The sequence below is a fragment of the Amblyomma americanum genome, chromosome 8 (assembly GCF_052857255.1).
Source record: "Amblyomma americanum isolate KBUSLIRL-KWMA chromosome 8, ASM5285725v1, whole genome shotgun sequence".
NCBI lineage: Eukaryota > Metazoa > Arthropoda > Arachnida > Ixodida > Ixodidae > Amblyomma > Amblyomma americanum.
In genome coordinates this window covers 44,785,877-44,810,379 of record NC_135504.1, presented here as the reverse complement: position 1 = coordinate 44,810,379, position 24,503 = coordinate 44,785,877, and the positions used below count along the sequence as shown (strand labels likewise).

General features: G+C 45.3%; 1 protein-coding gene across 3 annotated transcripts in view; it reads right to left on the bottom strand.

Moving 5' to 3' along the window:
* Positions 1 to 1,632: 1,632 nt before the first annotated feature.
* Dic1 (Dicarboxylate carrier 1) overlaps positions 1,633 to 24,503 on the bottom strand; it is a 39,218-nt gene continuing 16,347 nt past the window's right edge. For all 3 annotated transcript variants that reach the window (XM_077634706.1, XM_077634707.1, XM_077634708.1), the window contains exons 4-10: positions 24,310 to 24,470; positions 23,267 to 23,308; positions 17,200 to 17,314; positions 16,073 to 16,165; positions 12,894 to 12,974; positions 10,291 to 10,347; positions 1,633 to 8,316 (exon numbers count right to left, since the gene is read on the bottom strand). In XM_077634706.1, coding sequence (XP_077490832.1) covers positions 8,209 to 8,316; positions 10,291 to 10,347; positions 12,894 to 12,974; positions 16,073 to 16,165; positions 17,200 to 17,314; positions 23,267 to 23,308; positions 24,310 to 24,470 — 657 coding nt within the window. In that variant the 3' untranslated portion in view covers positions 1,633 to 8,208. The remainder of the gene's footprint in view (positions 8,317 to 10,290; positions 10,348 to 12,893; positions 12,975 to 16,072; positions 16,166 to 17,199; positions 17,315 to 23,266; positions 23,309 to 24,309; positions 24,471 to 24,503) is intronic.

The window sequence follows — 24,503 nt, the reverse complement described above, 5'->3', positions numbered from 1 at the left end:
CGAGACTACAGCACGCATGCGCTTTCATACCTTGGGCCCCAGTGAGGCCCACGTGTTTTACCAGGCCATCTGCGTCACCTGCATGCTCGTCGTCGTCTTCATCTCCAGTCCTTCCATTTCAAAGCCAGACTGGGCAGCATTGCTGACCCCAGATGACGGGCAAATCCCCGCTTGACCGCTTATCACTCGAAGTGGCTTATCTGTAGTCCTGCCACAGCATTAGAGTAATATGTTATAATTATTATATAAAAATTACGCCATATGCATGCACGAGTGTATACAGTACGTGATCATGCGTGTGGTCTAAGTTAAAAAGAATAGAAGTTGCATTCATTCCTGACTGGATCTACCTTAAGGGCATGACGCGATATTGTAATAGGTCATGCTCTGTGACAGACGCCGTAGCTGAGGGGCCCCCAATGAATTTAGACCACCTGGGGCGATTTAACGCGCGTTGATGTCACACAGCGCACGGGAGATTCGATCCCGCGTCCTTCGTTCGACCGCGCGTGAGTAAAATGAAATCTTGATTCGAACTCACGGTAGCCCGAAATTTTGGTCGAATTACGCAGACTTGGAATTGGAGGTAGGCACATCGTGTCGAGCGGCTGGTGCACTGCGTTGCAGGAGTCTCGATAGACACGTTTAGCCTACCGTGTATGCGTTGATTGTATGCATTGTACGCGTGCGGTACGGTCCCGATGCGGCAGGCGTACATGCAGCTGCCGGGTACCTGGCGCCCACAAGATGGCTCTCCAGTCCGGTCAGTTCGTGTCGCGGTATACGAGCCGGAACGGTTTTGATTGACTGACTGAACAACTTTTATTGCCATTGGAAAAGACGTTGCACCACGAGCACGCAGGTCCGGGAGACGGAGGATAGGAACATTCGACGTCAGCGGGGTCGTGCGATCGCCGCTCCGCGAGTATTGTTACGAGCGGTGTGGGGACAACAGCCGCGTTTGCTCCCTGCGGGAGCATATATAGGAACACTAGGTGCTAACGGTAGCCTGGTGGCTATTGAAATAAGCCGGTCGCCCGTGACACGGCTAGCCTAGAGGCAGCGGCTTCCCTCAAATCCGACCGTACCCATGGCAAAGAAACCTCCGTATAGCACAGTTCGAAGCAGTCACGTACGTGGTCTGTTAGCACGGTTACTGGCGACACCAGTGAGCAGGGGTGCACGCTGAGGCTATAGGCCAAAATAGGTCGCCTGTTTCAACGTCACCGCTACATGCGCTGGCGCGTTGGAAATACTGCGGGCAGCCTGCGACTGGTATAAAGAACCTCGTGGTACCACGAGGTTCTTTTGATGGGACCAACGCGCCATTTCGTATAAACGGGTGGCTCGAATTACTCGAGTTCGAACTCGCGAGCTTACATGCACACACATTCGAACACGAATGTGAGGAGGTCCTTTGTCCGCATTCCTTTTCAGCGCAACATACCGTGTGCCCCAAAAGCGACAAAGGTAAATTGTGTACGGTTGCAAAAAAATCTTGTTCCAGCTATCGCTACCACAGAAATTACTTCGCGTTTATGAATATGGACGGATGACAGCAAATGGCGCATTCGGATGGGAATTGTTGATGGTTGAGAATGTGCACTCAACTTTGTACTGCACTGCGAGGAATGAAGAGAATCAACACCACTGAAACATTTATTATTGCGTAACTTGGCTATACATACTGTACAAAAATAAAGACATTTATGAGCAAGTTTTTAGTGTGTGCATGAGAGAAATGTCCCTCCGGCACCTGGGCTACCAAAACAAAAAGGGAAAACAAAATAAGTAACAAAAAGCACCGATACAGTGTTCCAAAAATATATGCAAGCTTTCCATTTGAAAACATCAACAGCTCACGGAAGCAGAGGTTGAAAGTACACGAACAGCTAGCTTTTATCTCAGCTGGAAACAATTTTTTGTAGGCACTGCTGACTTGCACACATCGCAGCTCACCAATTCGAAAAACAGTTTGCAAGGGCAATATTTTTTTACTGTAGTAATTTTTCAAAACAGCAGCGATTAAGTGCAATGTGAGTGACAGCAATACTACATACATGGCCATTTGCCACGTCAAAAATATAGCACAACACAGTGTCGCAGCTAAGTCTACACGGTGAGGACCAAGCTATCGACTAGAGCGTTAGCACCACCTGTACGCAAGCTGCTGAAGGAGCCCAAGGGGCGTCAATTCTTCAGGGACAACAAACACCGATTTCCACAGGCCACCTACATGTAAACACTGCGTAGGCCACAATTATAGAATTCATTGGCAGATACCACACTTAAGCCTAACCTCTATATTCAACAAAGGTGCACCCATGGCGTACGAGAGCCAAGTTTAAAGGGCGACTGAAAACAAAAAATTCGACTCGGTCTGCACTGTTCGAATATAATGACAAGCAGGCTGGTTTCACTAAAAAGAAACTTTCATAAGCTAGAAACTAATGATCACGGAGTCTTTTTCAGTCATGATGTGACGAGTTTGAATTGAGTGGCTGAAAAAAAAAGTCTCAATTCAATTTTTTTGCTAATGAATGCACCCTGTGCTACTATAAGAGCTAAACGATTAATTTCCATCCAGAAAAAAACTTCTGTACGCGGTGTCCCTTTACAGTTATCAATGGCAAACATTGCGCAACAACATCCGGTGCCACAGTGATGAACGCAACTAGCTGAAAGCATGCCAACCAATAACTGCAGTTGAACGCAGTTGCGGCATCTGACAGGCGAGCTTCGGTCCCAAGCCTGCCTCCCTTCTGCACAAGGTAGACTGAGAACAGATTAAGCCTGTTCAAAGCAGAGTCTCAGTCACCCTCCAAGAATAAGTGTCACAACAGCTTAGTCATCCATTGTAACCACAGGCCTAAGCTATGCTGTCTTTATGGAAAAAAATAAAATAAAAGGCTATCTTGAAGGAACACATATATCAATGTTAGGCAATACCTTGCCCCTGTAGAGAATGCCAGAGCAGTGGAAATCTAACATTATCGAGGTCGCCCTAGTACCTTCACCCAACGTCCACTTGCTAAAGCCTGTCACCTTCTGCTAGAAAAGTACCAATACTGAAAAATAAGGTAGTCCACGACTACGTGCCTATCACACAAAAGGGAAAGACAAGCAATGACATAATCATGTCGGAACCTTTCTGTTACCCATTACCTTCCCATGACCATCCCGTATAGTGCAGATATTATTTTTCGATATATATATATATCTAAATACCTTTAAATATCCCCCTTGTTCTAAGTCCTACTGTCTTCTTCTAGCTTTCTATCTCCTTCACATCTATTACTTTCTACGCTCACTGCTTTCCCTTTTCCATCGACTGCCACTTTGGTGCCTGCATGCAATGTGGCAGCTATGGCACCTGTTTTGTTCCCATTCTAAAGAATAAGTGCCAACATGTAATTCTCTCTTTTCCAAACAAATGTTTTCTCTTTCTCTCTATAAACTTTGGTCCTGAGTATGAGCATGTTAAAATGGATGCAATGTCTTGAAACTGTGATACCACAAACACAGCTAGTTTTAAAACTTGCAAGCACTCAAAGACAGTTTACATGCCACAGAGAGCTGTACCGAAAACCTTGTAGTATGACCAAAGTAAGAAAGCCCTGCGCAGCCTGCTATGCCAAAGCTGCAGTCATGTTCACACTGGATCACTATCATGTACTGCAGCACACTAGAAAACTACCCCAGTTCTATGTTTGGTTTGGTTTATGGGGGTTTAACGTCCCAAAGCGACTCAGGCTATGAGAGACGCCGTAGTGAAGGGCTCCGGGAATTTCGACCACCTGGGGTTCTTTAACGTGCACTGACATCGCACAGTACACGGGCCTCTAGAATTTCGCCTACATCGAAATTCGACCACCGCGGCCAGGATCGAACCTGAGTCTTTCGGGCCAGCAGCCGAGCGCCATAACCACTCCGCCACCGAGGCGGCTTCCCCCAGTTCTTTGTGTCTGGAACATGTCAAGAACACATGGCAATAGGAAGATGTGACATGATTGCTTCAGAAAGTCTCTATTACTTAAAACAGAACAGTTAGGTGAATTATCCCACACGCAGCAACTTTTCATAATGCAATGTATAGTACCGTTTCCCAACAGTGGGTGCAAATTGTGAAGACTACCACTCCTCGGCTTTAGTACTGTCAAACTGTAACTTTAAGAAAAACTATCAACATTGTTGTCAGTGTAAGACAAGTTTTCTTATTTTTGCCATATCGCCACAGTGCCATCATGCTATCTCAACTAAACCCAACCGGATGAAAGAGAACCTTTTATGGCTGCCTTGAACTTTGTAGAATTGACGCTTAATAAAACTTTTACAGCACTGGCAGTGGATTGTTGTCAATGTCAGAACTCTTTTTATCTAACACACAAAAACACACTTTCAGCTTTTTAAGCACATTCTTCTCTCTTATGGTTATGCATTTATGTAAATTCCTGTTTCATTGGCAAATTAACTAATGGCATAATCCAATCAGTGATCCATAACTGAGCCCTGAATTCATGAAGGAGACCAAAATCCATTTCAGCCAATAAGAAAACACAATTAGAATCAAAGTCACCCATCGAAGCACAGTTTTCTGATTGCAGGCAAGAAATTGCCGACTAGAATACAGCACAAGATATAACAGAACAGTGCTCACAGGTCAGTTATCTTTAAAACATTATATACCACTCCCCTGATTATTCCCAAGCATAACAACCTTATAAATATACTACATGCAAATTTCCACCACACCTCGTTTTATATCTTAGTGTCAGCCACAGCAAATTATAGTTCACTTGCCGATTAATCACACCACAAGTAAATGGCAGAAAAGTTTGCTTACCATAGTTACATTTCTGTCCTGCATAACAAACAGCCTTTCGCACAAAAATGTGCTTTACAGTCCAGAGGTACGAGTTCTAATGACCTCTCAAACCGATTACACAACTGCAGACTATGGCACTAAACTCGCACCTTCAACAACATGTATCTGCAACATGCGTACACGCAACATGCATTCAGCCTCAACTGTTGGCACAAAGCTTCCCACCAAAATCACCGCCTGCCACGAGCTATAAGTTGCTCATGCAATAGCACACTCTAAGTCAGGACGCAAAGTGCTACATATTCTGGAATCTAACACCCAACCTTAAGGGTTACAAAAGATCTTCCAATGAGACATAGGAGATAGTCTCACTGCCAAGTTGGAAAACGACAAAGCATCTTAGCACCAAGTCCAAGGGTATCTCCCAAGAGAGATCACACAACAACATAGTAAAATAAAAACTCAACAAACCTATAAAAGTGCACAAAGCATTGCCAATACAAACTCAGGTACAAAATCAAAAGCCATTTTGTGCCGTTCTTTTGAACACTAACCACTGCATATAAGTAAAAAAGCACAAATAAATATAAGTGCACACAGCCACTTTGCTAACAAAATATTTCTCTGAAACAGACGCAAGGATCACACCTGCAATACAGCGCCTCACCTCTTAGGGTAGTGCAATAAAGGCGATAATGTGCAATTTTCCCTAAACAACGCTTTATGGGCTACAAGCATGTAAACAGGCTGCTATAACTAAAAATGATGTATATTAGATTATCAACAAAAAAAAATATTTTTTCTCAAGGTACTCAATGTAGTACACTTCAGACTGAGAGGGCTCCTTGAAACTGTGAGCACCGCGAAAACCAGCTCTGCACCACACTCTACCACCTGTCTTACACACACAGCAGAAATCCCTTCAAAAACGAATCCACAAAACATGAATGCTCCACATGTTAGCAGCTTCACAAGCGAGAACGGAATGCAGCAACTGGTCACACTTGTTCGCTCGGCAGCAGTGGAGAGACTTTCAAAACCAACAGTTTTAATGGACGCAATTACCCTATGAATAGCATGATGCGACACGGACATCTCATTCAGAGAAAGCTACCTATGCGCATTCTTTCCTTCCAGGCAAACTGTGAAAGTCACCACAAATGTGGGCCTACAACCAGCCAAACACGAGCTACAGTGGAATGATGGCACGTCAACATTTGTTTGCAACACAAGTGGTAAACGTTTTCATGCAAACTCAATGTAATGTAGGCCATGCTCAAGGCAACCAACCAACTTGACCAGCACCGCAGGCTTGCTTCTATTACAGCACTCACAACAGAGTCTAAGCCTTGCCCCTTAAATACAGTCATCAGGCACTGAGTCGTACAATGCCGACCAACACACACAAGTATCATGGTAACGGAAAAAGCAGGCGTGCTTTCATCCCACAAGGTAAATATGCAAACCTTTAATGCACAGAGTTTTCAAACAGTTTAATCATGCTTAAATTAGAACATGTACCCAAGACGTGTGAACAATTTAAAATTCTATGCACTCATCACTGACTAGATTATTGGTGGATGCACTGCTGTGCACGTAACCGGAAGTAAACAGCGTCAAAAAATTTAGCAGGCAAGAAGTGCCAGATTTAATAACCTCACAGGTGTACCTTTCATTTTTTCAACACATAAAAAAAATTTAAACCGGACAAAATAGACTGACGCTATAGCATGCATAAGTTGAATCATGTGAAAGCCAGGCCACTTTTCTCAAACACAAAATTTTGAAAACTGACACTTACAAGGTGCCCATGCTAGTACACTACATGAGCATGAAAACAGAAAGGACAGATTCCAATGACCGACTCTGAAACAAAGAAACTCATGTAGATAGAGCATGAGACGTCAAGATTGGAATCACAATCTAAACTGTAAAAGTCTGGAAGAAAAGAATATGCTAGCCATGCAAGACAATCTGCACAAGCCTTGAAAAGGCAGATGCAATTGAACTAAAGGCCAAAAAAAAAGCCCGAAAAAGAGAACGAAAATGCAACAGAACAATATCCTGACCCATTTAGCTATACCATCTATAATGTGGATAGCATAGATGCTACACAAATCTAGCAAGAAGAGTCGGGTAGAAGTTGTCTGAAATATTCTGCTTTACAGACAATAATACTGGAATTAGTGCACGATTGATACAGAGAATACCAGCCAACTATGAACGGTTTCAGAAAATAGAAACCTGTTAGATTCTTCCAACTACACGCCTGCAGATGAAAAGCCCACAAATTTCTGGTACCGCATTCGCCTTTCACAATTCCTCCTGCTTTTGCAAAGTGCAGGAGCTTCGTCCTGCCTTAATTTCTTACCAGTCGCACAGTAACTGGCCCGCTAAACAAAAAGCTACGGGGCCTATGACGGCAACAGTTGATAAACAACATATTTCATATTACAGAGAGAAAGTCATTAATCAATATTTACAGCTGTAGGTGCCGAAATACCAAAGGGTAGAATTTATCGTAACTGACGTAACGAAAAAAAAACAAACCTGCAGCAAATCAAGCCCCCAAGCCAAAGTACGGTGCTTGTCCTGGCATTTGAGACAGCCTTGCCACATAGCTGCGAACCACGTAGTCTGCAAGAATATGACACCTCTACAGAAATTTCATCTGAACCACTATCAATTAATGGCTGATTATGAAATCGCATTTTTTTTCCTCCATATGCCGGTAGAGAAATATGAGGCAGTCACCGGCTTTCGCCGTGTTTTTGCCATTACAGCATAAATGCGTCAGACACTGCACTTTCGACTGCCACCCACATTAAATCTGCCTTCCTCACATTAGAGAGCTGCTCAACAAACATTATGGTCAATGCTTTGGTGCTAGAACCACCTCATTTAAACATAAAAATGCACGAAAGTCCAATTACTAGGCATCTGACACTACTATACACGGGGTGACATTACAGCACTCAAGATAATATACAAATACTTTCAAATTGTTACTAGCATGTCATTTTCTACAACCGGGCTGTTTCATAAGAACTGCGGCTTCAAACTGTAAAATAGCAAAGGTGCACAGAGGAGGGGAGATCTCGGCAGCTGTCAGTACTTCTCACAAGTGAACAAAGAAAAGATTCACAGAATGAGCCAGTAAGTGTCCTGCCCAGCCATCACCCATTTCCCGCCATTAAAGCAACCTTCCGGACTCATCGTAATCACACCAACACCTCCGCATTGTTGCAAACAAGGAGAGGGGTCATGTGAGCAACAAACAGATTGATGGCAGAGGTGTCGCGCTCGCATGCCAGTACAGCTCATCGATGTTGATGTGGATGTGTGGGCACAAGTGGCCGTGCCGCTCATCGGGTCGAGCTGCATCACTGGCTGGTGTACCGCACGATGCCAAACTTGAGCCGCATCTGTTCGAGGAAGACCCAGGTCAGGATGGTGTGCGGGCCTAGCCGGACAAAGGCTGGAATGTAGCCCTGGAAATAAACGCGGTGGTGGAAATGTAAACAACTTAATGCAGGCGGTGCAAGGATAAAAGAGAATCTGAACTGCTTCTACAATTTTAATCAATTTTTTTTGTTTTATATATGAGCACTGTATAATGAAAACCCTACCAAAGCTGTTCGTTCATAGCAGAGCAAAAAAAATTGGACAGCAAAGGAGAGCTAAAAATGCTGAAAACTGTCGTATTGCTTAAAAGTATCAAAACTTAAAAAAACAATATATTTATATATTTTGACACCAGAAGGTTTAAAATGTGTTCTGCTTCTTTCCAAGATGCACACAGAGATGCCTTTAGTCCTAGCCAGCTGAGGCCTGATTTAGTCTGCAATCAGTTTCACAACTGCTCCTACAGGCTTAGTGAAGAAGGTTTGGGTTTATGGGGGTTTAACATCCCAAAGCAACTCAGGCTATGAGCTATGAGGGATGCTGTAGTGCAGGGCTCCAGGAATTTCGAACACCTAGGATTTCGACATAGCATAGCACAGGGGCCTCTAGCATTTCACCTCCATCGAAATGCAACTGCCGTTGCCGGGATCACACCCGCGCCTTTCGGGTTAGCAGCCGAGCACCACAACCGCTAAGCTGCTGCGGTGGCTGGTGAAGAAGGTGTCGAAGGTCGCACTCCCTACATGTAATTAGTAGAAGTGATGCAGAAGAGGCATCAAATTTCATTTATTTGTTTTATTTTTTAACTGCAAACATGTGCTGGTATCTGTAATCCTACAACACAAAGCAAAATGCTTACCAACACATTGTGACTAATTTATCACCATGTCAATTCTACACAGTAGCTTCAGTCTCTATATATCCAAGAGCCAGGGTATCGGCAAAGCGACAAGAGTGGCTTCACATAGGCTCTACAACTATGCCAGGAGGAAAACGCTCTGCACAGCACTTCAGTACACAGATGAGGAGAGGCAAGAGTATTCATTTAATTTTTTAATTTAAGGCACTGCAGCCATACATAAGGGGGGCAAAAGAAGCACAAACACAATTCATGCTGCATGTTGAAGCGGATAGCAACAGGTTTTGTAACTCAATCAAGGTCAGTCATGCATAGCTTGAAATCAAAGCAAGGCAATAAATATTCGATACAGCTTGACCAGGGGACATTCACCTGTGAGCCGCCGCGCAGAAAGCTTTCCGCAAGCTTTTCGTGTCCCTAAAATTTCGTGCGTCAAGTTCGCCTTTTGGCGGAGGTGTTAACCTTGCAACCACACTTTTGGTGTTTGGGAGCAAGTTTAGTTAACCTTGAGCACTAGCCACTACACTCCATTTCATGCATAGCAGTCAACGCTGCCAAAAAGTAGCGTGCCTGTTCGCGCACGCCTGCACCCAAAAAGTAGTTGGCCACAGAACCAAAGCGAGCACTGGCATATTTCAGTGCTAAAGATCTCACATATCGTGACTGGCAGCTTCCTGCACTTCCGTTTCCCCTCTTGCCACATTTTCGTCCTGCGACCCACCGAGACTTCGAGATGTAAGAGTGACATGCGGTGGCATGGTGCGCAGCTAATACGGTAAATCGCTCTTACTACATCCGCACCTAAAAAGTTGTGAAAGTTATAGCCAGCGGGCCTGAACACTGAGCGCTTCGCGGCTTCGACCATGACTTTCAGAGGTACCACCACTTTGTTTTATACCACAGACATTCACCGAGGCTTCGAGAAGAGCGAATGATACATGGTGGAATAATTTGGTTTCACGGGCACACCACTTCCGCAGCCTGCGCAGCCCCCAGGCAGCATAGCATAGTCTGCTATGTATGAAATGGAGCCCAGTAGCCACTAGATGTGTGATATCACACAGTGCTCGCTTCCAGAGCCGCACAATTTGTGCTCGGTGCAAACAAAGCGTGTCGACGGGTGGCATTTTATTCTTTCTATCAGCTGAGAACCAGCCCAGGCTGGTTCTGGGTGTCAAGGCTCTGTGGCAGAAGCACTCACCTTGAAGAAAGCCATGATTCCCAATTTCTTTGTCTCTAGGGCGCAGTGCAGTATACTCTGCAGCGAGAGGGCGAGGAGGGTTGGGGAGGGACGAATGCAAAGAACACAAAAAAGAACGGCTCATGACACAAAAGAACTGCACAGCATACCAGGGTCATACCAAGAGAGAAAACAAATGCTTTAAGTGCCAATAACAGAGCCACATGCAAAGGCTATCTCATAAAGTTACCAACTTACATTTCACCCCAGCGCTTATTTTATTCCAAAGATCAGCTCAGAAAAGCACAAGCTGCATATATACATCATCCTCACACACCAGTCTCAGGGCTCCACGTTCATGCTGTGACATTAGGTAAGTTAACTCTCTGAGGCCAGGAACCATGAGCTCTGATATGGATGTGCGATTTACTATACTTGTTCACCTGTGTTCGTTCCCCACTTCTATTGGTAACGCATAATCATCCCTGACTGTAAATAAACAAACGATCACCTTACTATGTACATTTCACTTTCTAAGCACATTTTAACCACCTTTGCAACTTGAGGTTAGAAATCCATGCATGGCGTTTTGTTCGTAACACACAAAAGCGCAAAAGGACAAGTCACAGGTTAGGTGAGCTGCCAAAATTTCACCTGCCATCAACCAAGCCTGGCTACAATACACAGCAGCTCACACCTTAGAAGAGACTCATGTAACCACTCATTAGGGTGCGGAGCAACCGTATTATAGATAGCCTTGTCTAACACATCTACATCCGCCCCTTGAATCGAAACAAGATCTAAGCATTACTGTCAGCATACAAAAGAGCATTGCCATGTACAGATATATTTTTTTCAGTGTTGCTCGAATACAGCCTGAAGCAGAGAATTAAGTTTTCATGAGGTGCTCACCAAACAGATTTACTATGTGAATGACTATGAAGATTCCTTGTCTTATATGTGAACATTAGAACTAGTAACAGCTGACCTAACATGTTTGCCAATGTGTGCTTTCTTTCCGTGAATACAGTAGAACGCCCTCTATAGCAAACTGACTCGGATCAGCAAAAATCTTTACCATATCAGCTGTTAGTGATGGCATGGCTTTCAGGATGCCGTCTGGTAAATGGCTACTTATTAAACACAGTGTTGGTTTATAAAAGAAACACTCACAAATACCTTCCATCCTGCTCTTATTGTCCCATTATGTGATAATTATTTATTTTCAGTCATCACATCTCATGTTATCCCGCTTTCGATTTTGTTTACGTCTTGTGGAAGTACCGCATTGCACCAATACAATGCGGCTACAAATATAACGAGTTTGATTTCATGTGAATACCAAAGTTTTGCGTGAACACGGCGTCATTTACCGTAGCCTCAGCGTTGTTTAAGAGGCAACAGTTAAGAAATGCGCGCGACACAGTCGAGGCACAGCGGTACCGCTCACACAGTACCACTGCGCCTCCGTTTCTTGCCGCTGCGGCCCTGCGCTTTGCGCTACCGAATGTTCCCCTTTTTCTTCCCTTACCTACACCTCACTGCACTTTTACTGTCTTTCCTTTCTCAGCGACCCGCGCCACCTTCTTTCTGCGTTTATAGCCAGCTTTACTATTTTTTCCCTGTCCGCGCCGCGCGCTTTGCCTCATGGCACCAAGGAATTCCAGAAGTTGGCTTCTCCACGTCGCTTCCCAGCTTGGTAGCGAAGCTATCTCAAAGAGCACCGCTTGTCGTCTTGGCTCTTCGGTACCCATTTACCTCCTAATATCGGCCTCGCGCGTGCCGCGTTGTCATCATTCCGCGGGATCTACGTCGCCAAAGCAAGACCCTCTTCAATATACACGTTCCTTTGAAAAATATCTTCATTCCAACCGGAAAAAATGTGCCGTCATCTACGGAAGGTGAAGTGGGACTGCAGTTTCTCTTTACTATATCCGAGTTTACTATAGCGGGGTTCTACTGTACACTACTTGGCAAGAGCATATATTTTGAAAGAATAATGTGACTAAATATTGACACATGTAGCGACAGGCTCCAGAGCCAATTGCTTGCGCTGTGACCCATTCTTTAACTGTCTGCTTTGCAAGGCACTTCAACTAAAGTTCTGAATGTTTGCTGCGCTTCATTTAAAGTTCCTCTTTCAGCAAGCTTGCCTTGCCAGAGGCATCCTGTCTAACCTATCATTCCTTTAAACGTCAGCGGCAGGTTTAATTGATTTCATTTAGTCTCACTCTTGCACTGCTAATGTTATTTTATGTTATTGTGGTCGTGACCATGACCGTCCAAACCGGCTTCGGGCACTGACAACTGACTTTTCAACTCCAGCTAAGTTCCCTTAAGTGGCTGTCTCCCATAAGAGAGAGCCTTAACGTGTCCACGATTTCTGCAATTTCGCTCGGTAACTACAAGGCAAATACCTTGTTGATCTTTGCAAAGTATTGTGGAAACAAAAATGTGCAGAAAGAGAGAGTGGCACTAGCTTTGGTGCACCAACTTTTACAGGCCACTGAGCAGGAATCAAGTATATTTTGATGCACTGACAATCTCGTAAAAACAAACTTCATCTTACCTGGGGTTTGACAGCCCCAAACCACAACAAATGTTCCAGAGAGTACAGCACTCACCCTGTATTCACCCGGTTTGGCATTCATCATTCGAGTCTTCATGACGTCCAGCGGCTGCGTCAGTGTCGTAGCAATGCCAGCCTGAGAAGCCAGAGGGAACATGCTATCGTCCGTGCTATGAAAGCAATCGAAAAGCTGAACACTGAAGAGCAATCATTAAATCTTGAAAATGAAAAATAAAAAGCAAGAAAAATCGAACTGGAAGAGATGGTGAACAAACTGCTGACTTGTTAGCAGTCATCTCACTGTATGCTGTAAAGTCCATTTACAATGAACAGGACTGAAATGCGGAATTCATCTGTTCAATCCCAACATTCACGGCAAAGCAACTGATGGTATCTTTTTTAAGGGACTTTGCAATTAGATTTGGCTTCCATACTTTTTTGAATAGTGCACAAGACACTGAAAGCATAGATCAACATGTGAAATTTTTCTGCACCTGAATTAAATTGTTCCGGCCAGCCATGTAGTTTCAATATCAGTCTCAAAAGTCTGTCATCGATAGCTACGATGCCATCGATGTTGATTGGTTTAGTTTGGTTTAGTGGGGTTTAACGTCCCAAAGCGACTCAGGCTATGAGGGACGCCGTAGTGAAGGGCTCCTGAAATTTCGACCACCTGGGGTTCTTTAACATGCACTGACATCGCACAGTACACGGGCCTCTAGAAATTCGCCTTCATAGAAATTCTGCCGCCTTGGCCGGGATCGAACCCGCGTCTTTCAGGTCAGCAGCCAAGCGCCGTAACTAATGAGCCATCGCGACAGGCCTTCGATGCTGAAGTTCGGTCTGGGTAACTTAAAGCATGAAAAACAGCAATTTTATGCCTGCTTATTCTGCTAGCATTCTGTCACTTGGGGCATGCCGGCACCAGAACTTCAGTGAACTAAAACAGCAAAAAAGCAACTGTACCACGGTTTTTGTTTACTTCATAAGACTTGATCAGAACTTTGATGCCACAGCCACTGTGTAGCTGTGGAAACTGGAACAATTCGAGGGAAGAAATTAAACTGCACATTACTTACTGTGCGCGGTTGAATTCCACATGGTGATTATGTTTACCAACGCTAGTGCATCAGCACAAAGAATGAATAGACAACAAAAAAAATTGTATCTGTATACCCTTTTAATTGTAACACAAAACCCTGGCAGCAATGAACTTATCAGGCACTACTGTGGAAATTTTTGTGTTACTGGCATCTTTGTTCTGTCCAGACGGTGTTTTTGCTGAGCACTGACCAGCGATAGCTTTAGGGAGGATTGCACGTTGACCCAATGTATGCGTGCAGAACTAGGTCACCTAGTTCAGAAACATTCCACACCATTTGGTTTATGGTTTATGAAGCTTTAACATCCCAAAGTGACTGAGGCGATGAGGGATGCTGTAGTGAAGGCCTCTGGAAATTTCGACCACCTGGCGTGCACTGGCATCGCACAGTTCACGATGCTCTAGAATTTCGCCTCCATCGAAATTCGACCGCCGCTGCCGGGATCGAACCCGCGTCTTTCGGGTCGGCAGTTGAGTGCCATAACCACTGAGCCACCGCGGGAGCTGCACCATTCAGGTTTATTCTAACCAGCATGAGTCAATCATGTAATACCCCTTTAATGGGGCCTTTGAGGTTGTAATAAATAAATAAATAAATAAATTTGGGACCCAACAAAACGCAAGGGCACTTGGCGAGTTTCGCAGAGATGCTGCACAAAACAATGTGCGAAAAAAGGCCCCAGCAGCCAAGGCAGCAAATGTGGTTCCCCGCTGCTCTGGACCAAGACATATGCACTCGTACATATCTTGTAAAAATTGTAAATTGAAGGGTTCAACGTTCCGAAATGAGAACCTGGCTATGAGTGATGCCATAATGAAGGGCTCTGGATCAATTTAGACCCCCTGGCTTTCTTTAACATGTGCTGACATGACACAGCACGTAAGCATTTTCATATTTTGCCTCCATCGAGACATGGTCGGCGCGGCCGGGATCGTATCCACGACCAAGGGATCAGCAGCCAAACGCCATAGCCACAGAGCCACCACGGGGGGTTTGTGCGGATCGGGTGCAATAGGCTCAGAAGCTTGTTTGGCTAAGTACTAGGTGTCACCTGGCCTTGAAGAAACTGGACATCAGCACATACAGTGAGAACCAGCACGATCAAGAAAAGTGCTCAAGTCCAGGGTAGGATAAGATCCCTGGGGTAAAGGCAAGGGAGATCTGTTAGGACCTGCCGTGCAGGTCGTAACAAAAGTGCAGGGCTCTTTGTTTCTTGAAAGGGAGAGAAAACGTTAGTGTTCCACTATACCCACGAACATCTCACTCCCTCTCACTTTTGTGGTCCATGGTCGCCATCTCTCGCAACAAACTCTTGAGGCAGTAACGCAGATGTGTGTGTAAGCCAAGCCAGTGCTGTTTGTGCAACCAGCATCCTTTCCTTTTTCCCCGTGCAGGCAGTGAAAGATATGGAGGGCCCAATAATGCTCATTTGTGTTCGGAGTAAAACACCAATGCTCATGAAGCTCATCCTCACATGCACACGCGAGCTTGTGGCAACCCCGCCCTCACACTCCCAGAGACATTTGTTCAATCACAGCCCATGTGCTATGGCATTAAGTGCATTTTGAAATACGACACATTACTCATTCTTACTAAGTAAGTGCTTGCTTTGATTGAGGTATTTATAAAAGGCCACAACTGTACATCTTGACGAAGCAGACAAGGAATTGAGAACAAATTAAGGTTGACAGGCACAAACTGCCTCGGAGTTAACGAACTAGCACTGCACAACCAGCTCTCCTACTGGTCCTGTCATCTAAGGGTTTTTGTTTTGCAAACATGCAAAACGTTTTCAGAAATGGCTGGTTTGCTTCACAAAGACAATTCTCCTGGTAATTGGCAAACTTCTCAATAAGGGGCTGTTGTTAGTTTACACTGCTTGATACCCGAGACCAAAGCATTTAGGTTTTGGGCACTCACACCTGCAAAAGCAAAATAAGGAGTCAACCACTTAAAGTGAGCTACCTAACTCATAACTGTGTGTCCAATAAGACACACCGTCAGTAAGCAAAATAGCCTTTCTTAACAAGACTACTGAACCCCTGGCCTTCGCAGGAAGCTCACAGAAATGTGGCACATGTCACCTTTAAAAGACAGAAAGTGGAAAGAAACGCAAGGTGGGGAGCCTTACCGCCATGAGGCTCGACGAGAAGTGTGTCGTCAGGTTGTCGCCAAAGTATCCAGTCGTAAGCAGCAGCTGCTTGATCTGCTCGTAAAATGAGATCTGTAGGTAAAGAAAACAAAAAAAAGATTACAATGTGCACATCAAAACAAAAGCTTTTTGGGGAGTAAGCAAAACAATGCATCCTGTCTTTTCGGCACTTCCGGATGATACTCTACGCTGCTGCGAAAGTTCAAATAGGCACTGCAGGAAAACAATCATCGGTAAAATCCTTTTGAGTCATTCAGAGTCTGAGCAACGCCCATTCGTGACCTTGCTGCAGCAGTAGTTAGCGCCAGCCCTCTAGTCACATGACTGTTTCCCAAAAAGACAAAAAGAAGACCAAACAAACCTGAGTGACAAAAACAGCTCTACAGGCAGCATTATATAGAGGAAATAAGGACATGAAAGACACTGCAATAACAACCAAGTCCTTAGTGAAGTGCCTGACTTGTCATCATCTCTTCCGTGATGTCATCATTAGCACTGTTTTTGTTGTTTTGAGTCAGCCTCACCATTTGGCCCCTCAATCTACTTGCCAAGAACAAGGCAAAAGCAGTTCTCTGTTTGTCGGGTATTTTTTGTCCTTGTCTTCTAGATTTCTGGTCAGTTGGAAGACGAATAAACAAGCTTGTGCTTCTACAGCCACACAGGATAGCCACTGGCACAAGCAGGTAGAAAAGCCCGAAATGTAACTCATGGAGGTGGCGGGTCCAGTTACCACGTGTGGTCTGAAAATAATTCTACTTGCTTTTCATTCATAAACTTTATTTTTTTATTTATTTTCCATGTAAACTAAACTGAGAAGCAAAAGATGCATTTACCGCAGATAAAATCATAATTTTCCTGCCACTCATTCGTGATCTCCACATGCCGAAAAAAAGACGCCATGATCATAGTTTAGAACTGAATGGCAGCGTTGCCAGGCCTCGGGGATTTGGGTCTAAAATATATCGACGCACCACAGCTCAGTTGCGGAAACAGCTGGTGACGGCAGCATCTGTAATTCATTTTTGTAGTTTTCTAGCTTATAACAATTCATTTTTGTAGTTTTCTAGCTTACAACAACAGCAGTTATAACTGGCAGCATGGCCCACCTGTCCGATGGTCATGAGAACGGCTCTGGCGGTGGCTGCACCGCCCCCAGAGAAAAGCTTGAGTGCGCCCTCTTGTCGGTAGACGCGCCACAGGCCGTCAATGGCGTTCTTGTAACTGAGTGCGATGAGGAGCGAAAAACGCCCATCAGTCAGTACCAGCATTACAAAAGGATGACAAGAAGACTACGTGCTAGACAAATAAAGCGCTCAAGCTATTGGTATTCCAAGCATACAAGCAGGAAATAAAGGGTAAGCTTTGGACCCCCTGCGCGACCCAACAGTGCAACCCCAAACCCAGGCTGCACTACCCAAGCAACAAGGAAATTCACCATTCATGTGGCTTCTCTGTTCCAAAAACATGTCTGTATGTGTGCAATGCATGTGATGCTGCAAGCTAGCTGATGACTCATAACTGTTGACTATCTACAGCAACAGATTGCAAAGTGGGTTCCACGAAACCCTTGGGTTTCATGGGGCACTTTTTGGATTCCACAAGGGCCTAAACCTACAACTGCAGTACACTCTCTTTAAGACAAATTCAAAGGGCACTATGCATGAAGTGAGCTATCAGTGAGGACTTGAACAAAGCATCACATTGTCAATTTTCACTTTTCAAGTAATATATATCTACACACATCTAGCATGCTCACAGATCTTGTTTTGGGACATTTTAGTTAAGACGAACTTCTGATAAGACAAACTAATTTCCAGACACCCTTCAAGTTCATCTTAAAGGGAGTGTACTGCATAAAAAATGTGTTTTAACATCATGAGCAGTAATAATAATAATAATAATTGGTTTTTGGGGAAAGGAAATGGCGCAGTATCTGTCTCATATATCATTGGACACCTGAATGGCAGGCGCCCCGCCCTAAGGGAAGGGATAAAGGAGGGAGTGAAAAAAGAAAGGAAGAAGAGGTGCCGTAGTGGAGGGCTCCGGAATAATTTCGACCACCTGGGGATCTTTAAGGTGCACTGACATCGCACAGCACACGGGCGCCTTAGCGTTTTTCCTCCATAAAAACGCAGCCGCGGTCGGATTCGAACCCGGGAACTCCGGATCAGTAGTCGAGCACCCTAACCACTGAGCCACCGTGGCGGGTCACATCATGAGCAGTCCCTATTATAATCTTGGTACAGTTGAATCCCGCTACAACGAAATTAACGGGATGTGCGAGAAATTTCGTTGTCGAGAATCTTCGCTGTCGAGAAAGTAACCAAAAATGCAAGGCAATAACTCCAGCAAAACATAGTTTTATTGCCAGAAATCTGTGAGCTTAGCCTGCTTGCGTTTCACTGCCAGCAGCGGCGTCACGCGACTCTCGCACTCTGTTAACAGCGACATCGCAACGCCGTCATTGTGTGTGCCAAGGAATCTTCTAATAACGTCGAAGGCATCCAGTACCTGCGATGAGGTTGCCGGGCCAGGTAAATCTTGAGCGGAGTTGTCTTCATGATCGGACGGTTCTTCTGGAAGAGCCCGCGAACACTTTTGATGATGTCTTCATCGCTTCGTTCCTCGTGGACAATCACATCCGCATCAGCGTCGAGGAAATCGTCCAGCGCTGTGTCAGCAGGGATGTTTCCAGCTTTCTGGAGCAATTTCCAAGTAACATCAATCCCTGGAGTCGATGACGATGGTACACTTTTCACGGCTGCAGTCGTGCTGGTCGCCTTGCTGTTGACAAACCCAGCGTGCTTGAAGCAGTTGCGGATCCCGCTGCACCGTGTTGCTCTCCATGCCGCAGCCATCATTTCTAAAGCCATGAAAAGATCGACTTTCGTCTCCCTACCAGTGTCGGTGTTCAGGAGAAGCTGCTGGATCAACCTCTCCCGGTAGGAAGACTTTATGCTCTGGATGATACCTTGGTCCAGGGGTAGAATGACTGAGGTACAGTTCGGGGGAAAGAACTTCAGCTCCACGCTTGACAGCTTGACATCGTCAATAAGGTGTGCTGAACAATTGCCCAAGAGCAAACAAACCTTTCAATTTTGTCTGCTCATGTCGCGGTCAAGTGCCACCACCCAGTCAGCAGAAATGGCACGGGTCAGCCACGACCGGCTGTTTGCCATGTACTTGACAGGTAGGCTCCTGTTCCCCTTGAACCAGCGTGGTTTTGCAATTTTGCCAATAACTAACGGGGGGCATTTGTCAGACCCATCCACATTTGTGCACAGCAGCACAGTCGCTTGTTTCTTGCTACGTCTGCCTCCGTGGCAACATCTCATTGAAGAGGCCCGTTTCGTATGCGTTATAAATACCAGACGGAGCGAAATTGCTCATTATGTAAGTCGTGTTGTCTGCCGCCCATGCTGATGCGCCGTCAACATCCGCAGATGCCGATTCACCACACAAAACCGAGCCGACGATGTTATGCCTTTCTTTAAAGCGATTCAGCCATCCTATGCTTGCCTTAGTCGTACAGCCCTGGCAAACAAGCATAATTTAAGGCCTTCTGCTGTGCAATTTTACCGCTCAGGGGCATGTTTGTTGCTCGCGTACCGTTTAACCAAGCATAGACAGCCTTGTCGAGCTCTTCATATGCTGGTTGCATCATTTTCTTGTGCTGTGCTGAAGTGCCCGATGAAAGCGCCTTCCTAATGCTTTCCTTATTCTTCAAAATCGTCGATAGCGAACTCTGCACGATGCCAAAATCTGCGGCAATAATTGCCTTCTTCTTCCCGCTTTCCACTTCGGCGATAATTCTATCCTTTTCTTCTAGCGAAATAAACTTTAGCTTCTTCGTTGGCGGCGACATGGCAGAGGCAATCGACGAGATCAGACTGCAGCGAGAGCTCGACGATCAACACACACCGACACACGAGAAAATGGCGGCAAGGGCTGCGGAGAAGGCGGGGAGGGGAGGATGGCGACTGGATTTGGATTCGTCTTTGGCCCTCGTACGGCCAGCGGCTTTCGCACTGTGCCAACAAGTCCCCTCGCTGCTTCCCTATGACGAATAAACTACTCCCAACTAAATTTTTTAATAATACATGAAAATGTAATAAACATACATTCCGTGCATTATTTAGCTACTCCAAGCCACAGCTTTAGCAGAGAATAATCTCGTACAGCACCCAACTTTTGAAGAAAGGGAGGCCACTGACAGGTGAAGGCTCGCGAAAAATTCGTAGAAGCGAATACGTGCTCACAAAGTAATTTGTTTTTGAGGGAATTTTAATACATTAACTCCTATGGGGATTTCGCGGGGAATGTGAAATACTTCGTTGTGGCGAAAATTTCGTTTAACCGGCATTCGTTGTGCCGGGATTCGACTGTACCAGGCCATTTAGGCATGCAGAACATTTTGAAGTTGGCCACTGCAATGACTCAGACTATAAGGCGCATAGTACTTATAGAAGCACCTTGAAAAAGAAAAGAATAAAGCACTGCTACCACAAACAGTTCCTAAAAATGTTTTCAGCACCTGTCTGCACATACCCGCCGCGGTGGCTCAGTGGTTAGGGTACTCGGCTACTGATCCGGAGTTCTCAGGTTCAAACCCGACAGCGGTGGCTGCGTTTCGATGGAGGCGAAACGCTAAGGCACCCATGTGGTGTGCGATGTCAGTGCTTGTTAAAGATCCCCATGTGGTCGAAATTATTCCAGAGCCCTCCACTACGGCACCTCTTTCTTCCTTTCTTCTTTCACTCCCTCCTTTATCCCTTCCCTCACAGCACCCTTCAGGTGTCCGCCCATATGTGAGACAGATACCGCGCCCTGAAAATCAATTTTCATTTTTTGTGCCCCCCCACACACCAGTGACGGCACTCACTGACTCTTTTTTCTCACCATTTTACTTATTAGGAAAGTAATTGTGTCCCCCAAAGTTAAAAAGCGAGGAACAGGGCACTAAAGAACATCCCAATAATTGCCTCATCCACTATTTGAGCACCAATAGACATAACTGACTAACAAACATGTTTATCATAGCATGGCACACAGAACACAGTGCAACCCATATCACTAGCTCATTGTCTGGAGCTGTTAATATATACAGTGAAAGCTCGAGAATTCAAACCTCGATAATTCGAATTTTCGCATAATTCGAACTACACTACTTGGTCCGGCCAAGCTCCATAGAGATCTGTGCATAAAAAGAGCCCATTAATTCGAAAGCGAGTTGGCTCCACTACGGATAATTCGAACTACGTGCCGCTGCATCTTGGCGGCTTAGCCCACAGCACGTGGCCAAAAAAAAAAAAACCACCTCCGCATAATCTAGAGGCTGCGCACGTCCTAAGCGGGGACAGAAGATGGAACCAGATAAAACCGTGGAATAGTGGGTAAAGCCTAAATGGCGCCATCACCGGCGCGGTGCCAGAGGGTAGGGGTTGGTGGCCGCCCCCGCGGCCGCCTACCCTCTTTTTTGTGCAGCCTCTGAAACTCGCAACTAAATACTTGTTATTTTGAGCCCTGTTAATTCCGAAATATGGATAAGTACTGTCAGCGCAGTCCCAGCCAATGCCCATGAAAGGCTATGACTTTGGACGGGCACTACAAATCATGTGCGAAAAACTTTTTTTTTTTCTTTGCGAGTGCCGTCCATCCTTCCACCCATCAGTCGCCAACGGAAGCACACAATCAGCCGCGATCATGACGCCGGCTTTTAGCATCACCCGGCCACCCGGCGGTCAGCCGGTAGCCAGAAGCAGCCAACACGGGTTATCAACGTGAGTGCGTCTGACTTGCGCCCGCTTTTACAACATGGCCGCGCCTGCCAAAGCAGCCTCTCGCCTCACCATAGAGTTTCTTACTATTAACTAGAGGGAAAGCTGGCGGCACTGCACCTCAGCCACCATGGGCGCTCAAAGTATCATGGGGCGATGAGCGGCGTTACTAAGATGTCCTGTTCCATCCACACCACAGAAGACTTTTCCGCAAACGTAGTGCGCAAAAGCCATAGTAGTGAAAATGCAACAGCACATGACGCCAATAAAAGGTTCTTGGATTCCGAAGTGCCATTAAAAAACCTCTCAGTGTTGAAGCGGAAAATTTTTTTTTAAAACATATTTCATTCTAAGCACGAAATGTTGCCTTTTGTGGTCTGCAATACTTGGCCAATAGGAGAGCAAGCCATCGCTTATATTGGGCAAACTTTATATTTACATGCTTTTCTGCTTGTTTGTTGCGACTTATAGACAGAATAATGAATGTTAGGACATTTTTGGTCATCGAACAATGTTTCCTTTTTCATTATTTTTTGGCCAAAAGTTGTGGTTCTGCAGTCGGTAGCTCTCCGCCCCATGATGCTTAGAGCACCCATTTGTGGCCCAGGTGATCTTGAGGAAGCTCCATGAAAACTCCCATAGGCAGGTGACAGCTTTCCCCTATTGTTAATAGTACGAAACTCTATGCGCTTCACCACGAACTCGTCGTTGCCGCTACACAGTGCCTCACATTCACGGCCAACAAAAGTCGCACGAAGCCTCCCCTTTGTCCGAAGGTGCCCGCAGCACAAAATTTTAGCGATGAATGCTTCTGGATTTTCAAAGCTGCTAGGCTTAGCCACTACGCATCAGTTGACGTTAGGAAGCACGGGGGGTTCAAACAGGTTAACAATTTTGGTTCAGAAAGGGGTCAAACAGAATAATTCGTCCTCTTTGTTGTCATTGAATAAATAATAGCTTAATTGTAAACGCACAGCTGTTCTTTTCAGCATTTTACTAAGCATATGGAATCACGCTATTTCTAATTCCTGGCGGCAGCCGTCTGGAGGCAGCCGCCCGTTTTCCGCCGCTTGTGGTACGGCATGGCGGTGCTGCGGCGGCGTTCCGCCGCGCCGCTCAAAATCCGCTCAAAAATTACGCGAGTAAATACGGTACATATACCGTAATGCAAATGGTTCTGGTCAGTTTTTTCGGGGCCATTCACTAATTCGAACATCGGATAATTCAACTTTTTTCCCGGTCCCGTGATGTTCGAATTAACAAGCTTTTACTGTATTTTAACCCTAATAAGACTAATGCACTGGTGTAACAAACATGCCTTCCAAAAAAATTACATTTTTCTGCGAAAAATATGAGCATGTTCCATGCAGTAGCGGTGTGTTTATGTCAAACTCACTTTCTCCGGCTTTCTGCAGGCAGCTTGATGTCATTCTGCATCCTGGGGAAAAAAAAATTAGAAAGTAACGAAAGAGACATTGTAAAAAATTGAAGCACATATCAACGCAACATTGTTACGGTTCCCCAGATATCAACGCAATGCATGAAGACAGACCAGTCATCTCGAAGGTAGCCTCAAGTTATCACGCATCCAAGTTTTTCTGGCTGGCACAAAATAGGGGCTCAGCTGAAACCAAGGCACGATGATGAAGTGGTAAGGGTGACCCTAATTTTAATTTTCTGTACTATATGCATGCCAGACATTAGAAGTATAGTGATGAGCAATATTAGAGGGAAGAAAGTTTAAGCACTCATTTAATGAACATACGTAATTACCGTATTTGCACGATTATAAGGCAAATCGAATGCAAGTTGAACTCCCCCAATATCACATGTAAGGAAAAAAAAAAGGAAAAGCATGCCCTTAGGCATATTCCCCAAAGAAAATGCATTAGTCACTGGACTACTCGCCTACACTAGCGTCATCGACCTCACTAGTGCTCCCATCGTCATCACTGCTGTGGTCCCACAGCATGTCATCGTCCCAAGAAATCCCACAGTTCGCAAACAACCACACCCCGAAATCGCATGGAATAGCTGAAAATTTTGCCTCACTGCAGCCACCACAACTGCAACACCACCCCCGAAATGTCGAGTAGGCATGCTGAGCCGAAACCATACGCAGAAAGAGTTCCAGAACTGTTATTCACTCGAGACGAATACTTCGAGGTTTCGAATACCAACCATTCAGATTGAAACGAATATTGAACACCCTATTTTTCGATCGAATATTCGAAGTTATTGAATGCTCGCATGTGTCTATGTACGCATGTACCACGAAAGTGGTAGGATTCTTCTCAGTGCCCGTTTAATGCGCTGTTATCGCGGAATGCATTAAGGCAACACTCCATCACTACTAAAACAGCCAGGTGCAAATCTTTTGTGTCGACTGCAAAATACCTCAACTCCTAGATCGAGTCACCTTAGCTGACTATGACGTACCTGACATTCACCATATCAGCCGGGGTGCCGACAAAGCCACCTGCAGCACCTGCAACGCCGGCCACGAAGATCTTCTGGTAGAACTTCATATTCTCGCCCGGCTTGACCAAGGACTGCCGAATGACCTCGTACATGCCGAACCGGGTCGTCGAGTACGTCAACTGCAGCAAGACGACCAGCATGCCCCGAACCAC